Here is a 4273-nt window from a genome sequence, read left to right as displayed (position 1 = left end):
TAATTGCAGTGACAACATCCTGTGAAATCCAGGGATATGCAATCAGGAAGGAGTATGTAGAATTATATAAATCAGAGAACCATGGTACCTCACCAGACTACAAATTCTAGGATTCCAGAAGATGTTGCCATGGCAATTAACAATGGATTATTGTGCTATAATGGCGTCATGGGAAGAGGGCACTGATCTTTCTTGAGATCAAGTAGTAAGCACCAAACAAATGAGTCAAATGAATATTTTAGTTTATAGATGCTTTAATGAAAGTGGTGGAGCTGATTAACAGAGGATTATTTATGTGGAATATCGGAAGAAATCACTCTTCTTCATTATCAAATTTCCTGATTATCAAATCAAAATTCTTCTTCATAGTTGAGACTGTTGTCTCCAGAGAGGGGTTCACAGAAGTGTGTCCCATTTTTCAGAAAACACAGCACTTGAAGACATCAGGCACTGGACAATCGTTGAATTCCTCTTTGAACACTCTTTCGGAGAGACACAACCAGGTCCGAGGAAGGCAATACCCAAAAGGACCAAAGCATGAAAAGGTGGTCAATCGTGAAGCAAGGGCTGAGTTTTTCTCCAGTCCATGGTCTGTACAAGCAAATTAGGAAAATCAGGCAATCGGTGCAGACAGCAAAATATTAAATATCACATCATGATCTATATTATATTGGTACAAAGGAGATTGACACAAATGTAGATTCATCTATTAACAATTGGTTCAATGAGTCTGATTTATGGGCCCCATCACATTAGCCTTTGGTTTCATCCTAGGACACTTCCAGGATGAAGCCAGGATGGAGACTGCCAGAGCCCATCACATGATGCAGAGCTACTTCTGGTGGGGCTCCATCCTGGCTCCATCCTGGAACTGTCCTAGGATGAAGCCCAGAGAATATGGGAAGCTTCCTGTGTTCTCATAAGGTATGAGAATGGGGCCAGCGCAGGGGGAAACCAGGTGGCAACATTTTCCACCATGGGATGGAGAAGCAAGCTGCAAGTTGTGGGGTGACAGTTTTCCCTGCTGCTCTCTGGATTTCCCCGTAGCCCCACAGATGCCCCCTCTGACGCCCAGCTTGAAGACCTCAATGTGATGAGGTCCTCATTTGGGACAGTTGATAGGATTCAAACCAATGTATTTATTTCAAGCTGGAATGTGTCCAGAAGAGGGAAACTAAAATGATCAAAGGTCTGGAGAACAAGCCCTATGAGGAGCGGCTTAAATAACTGGGCATGTTTAGCCTGCAGAAGAGAAGGCTGAGAGGAGACATGATAGCCATGAACAAATATGTGAAGGGAAGTCCTAAGGAGGAGGGAGGAAGCTTGTTTTCTGCTGCCCTGCAGACTAGGACGCGGAACAATGGCTTCAAACTACAGGAAAGGAGATTCCACCGCACATTAGGAAGAACTTCCTCACCGTGAGAGCTGTTTGGCAGTGGATCTCTCTGACATGGTGGAGGCTCCTTCGTTGGAGGCTTTTAAGCAGAGGCTGGATGGCCATCTGTCGGGGGTGCTTTGAATGCAATTTCCTGCTTCTTGGCAAATGGTTGGACTGGATAGCCCATGAGGTCTCTTCCAACTCTACAATTCTATGATTCTATGATTCTACAACACCATTTATTGTTACGTTTTGGGTCTGATTTCTTGAGATAAAGGTGTGGTAATGGTGATGATGATGATGATGAGGAGGAGGAGGTAATGAAAAAGTGAAAGGGCATTTAGATAAGTTCTTATAGTTAAATGACCCTAATTGTTTAAAGCCCTTGGAAATGTAAAAAAATATTTTAAAATTTAAACAATTTGATAACATAACATGAAAGTAATGCTACAGCACAAGTACACCACAAAAATAAGAGTGTCTCAACAGAAAACTCTTTGTTTTCTTCTGAAAGTAGAGGAGATAAAAATTCCATTTTCTGGGATTAGTCACCAGGTAATTTTACTCTCTCTTTCTCATGTTTCTCATGATCTGTGTGGTGTTTGGGATTGGGAAAAAACTTTTCACTCAAAATATTAATATTATGGCAGTTCACATAGGGTGATAATATTTTTCAAAAGTCTGCATCCAACCCATATAAGGCTTTATAGACAAAAGCATTACTAGAGAAACCTGCAGACCGGGCAGCTGGCTGAACAAGAAACTTATATGCTTCATTTACTGCCTCATCACACTAGCTCATGAATCCACTTTAAATTCAGTATCTGCCTCTTGGGTTTTGTAGTTTGGTGAGGTCCAGGTCTTGTCTGGCTGAGCTGTTTAATGCCCCCTCTTTAAAGTGGATTTAAAGTGGATCCAAATTCTAGTGTGATGAGGTCCTTGACCAACCCATCAGCTTTCTGTCTGCAATGTCTTGGAACTGCTGAACTTCCCAGTTTCTGAAGGCAGCACCATGAAGGGTATTTTACATTAGTCCAGACAGGATGGACAAGGTATGTGTAAACATCATAACCTAAATGTGTGCAGGTAATATCTACTACACATATAAGAACATTAAGAAGATTCATTTTAGATAGAAACCTTCCAAATATAAAAGAAAATACACATGATTATTAGCTTAGAATCATAGAGTTGGAGGAGACTATCAGAGTTATCCGTTCCAATCCCATTCTTCTCTGTCTCTGTTGAAAAACCTCCTAAGAAGGAGGCTCTACAACACTCTGGAGCAACAGTGTATTCTTGTATTAAACAGTCCTTATCAGGAAGTTCATCTTAATGTTTAAGTAGGATCTCTTTTCCTATCATTTGAATCCATTAATTATATGAAATTACTTTATTGTTAACTACATTCATACTTCTCTTTTCTCCAACACTAGTAATTCAGGATGGCTTATAAATTAAAAATGAATCATCATCGACGTTGAAGAATTTCCTTTCCAACTAGTTGCCCTGAAAACATCTCACCTATGACTTCTGTCTGTGGCCAGCAACAGTGAAATGGCAAAGAATATATAAGAGCTCTAGATAATTTAATCTGGAAAGCACTGGGTTAGGGAAGGTGAATTGGTCCAGATAGCCCTCTCAGTTGAACTATGAAAACATGTAGTCCCATTCAATTGAAGGGCTTCAGCAGTTTATCCAAATGCACACTCTAAGCACAATAAGAGCCTCAAAATAAACCAATTTTCCCATTTTCTTCTTTGGACTCTGGATAGATACATGGTCAAACTTAAAATCCTACTTGTTTTCACAACTTCATGACTGATCAAAGCCATGACTGTGAGATCTTTGCATACCCTACAGAATTGTTCAGACCAACTTACCATCTTCTCGGTAGTCAGAAGGATTTGGAGCACCAGGATTTTCTGATCCTTTCTCAGGTGGTAAAGTTGAGCTTGCTTGGACCTGGAAAACCAGAAAGGCAACAGCAAAGAAAAGACAAACGGTCTTCATGGTTGACTCTCAGCCACAATCTCACCAGTAGTTCACGGAGGTAAATGCTCAAGGGGGACAAGGCTAAAGAATGTGTAGAAGGACTCGCAGATAACTGGTATTTATACCCATTTTAAGGTGGGGTTACCAGGAAGCTCACTGGAGTTACGTTACATCTCCAAGATTGATGCCAACATCAGGTATTAACTTTCAGCTATTAATGACAGGTTGAAAGTAAATGTATTCAGAAAATATCTGGTGTTGTTTCCTCGGTAATTTCTGGAATTGACATTTATTTGACTTGCTTTGATTTGAGGGTGCGGCCCAGTTATAGTAGTCTATTTTGTCAAGGCCTGTTGAACCATTGCCCAGATTACTTCTCAAATGGTTTTGATTCCAGGTGTTATGAATAAAATTGTGCAAGAACTATATCAACACAATTTTGTTCAGATCAAGGATGTTATAGTATCACTCCACTCAGTTTTGGTCAGGCCTCAACAGAAATATTCTGGCCAGTTCTCTGTCCAGTTCAGGAAGGATATTGACAAACGTGTACATGTGCAGAGGATGACAACCAATATAATCAAAGGTCCAGAAGCTAAGCCATACAAAGAAGGGTTGAGAGAGGCAGGTGTGTCTAATTTGAGAGAAGATACAATAGCCCAATTACAGTCAAATTGTCATAATGATGATAGGGTGACCTTGTTTTCTACTTTCATTGGTTCATGTTCTACTCTCCTGAACAGAAGAGAAGAGAATCAAGAATGTCTTGATGGAAAAGGCTATTCAACAGTATACTGGACTTCCTCAAAAGGTGGTGGTTTACTTCACTAAAGGACTTTAAATATGTACTGAATCCTCACTTCAGAGATACATTAAACAGGGGTTTAGACTGAATGGCCA

At 40.3% G+C, this 4273-nt stretch overlaps 1 protein-coding gene across 1 annotated transcript; it reads right to left on the bottom strand.

Annotated features, from left to right (window-relative positions):
- Positions 1-236: 236 nt before the first annotated feature.
- Positions 237-3475, bottom strand: LOC100561516 (uncharacterized). Its single transcript, XM_003225552.4, has 2 exons — positions 3262-3475; positions 237-591 (listed from the first exon to the last, which is right to left on the bottom strand). Exons 1-2 carry the CDS (start codon positions 3389-3391, stop codon positions 419-421), a joined length of 303 nt encoding a protein of 100 aa, XP_003225600.1. The 5' UTR covers positions 3392-3475; the 3' UTR covers positions 237-418.
- Positions 3476-4273: the final 798 nt, after the last annotated feature.

This window comes from Anolis carolinensis, chromosome 1, assembly GCF_035594765.1.
Source record: "Anolis carolinensis isolate JA03-04 chromosome 1, rAnoCar3.1.pri, whole genome shotgun sequence".
Classification (NCBI taxonomy): domain Eukaryota; kingdom Metazoa; phylum Chordata; class Lepidosauria; order Squamata; family Dactyloidae; genus Anolis; species Anolis carolinensis.
The sequence above is the reverse complement of the archived record's forward strand: the minus strand, read 5'-3'. Positions and strand labels throughout refer to the sequence as shown.

Coding starts and splice junctions, on each gene's coding strand:
- LOC100561516 (XM_003225552.4), bottom strand. CDS start 3,391: ATGAAGACCGTTTGTCTTTTCTTTGCTGTTGCCTTTCTGGTTTTCCAG. Junction 592..3,261: donor TTCTGACTACCGAGAAGATG/GTAAGTTGGTCT, acceptor TTGCTTGTACAG/ACCATGGACTGGAGAAAAAC.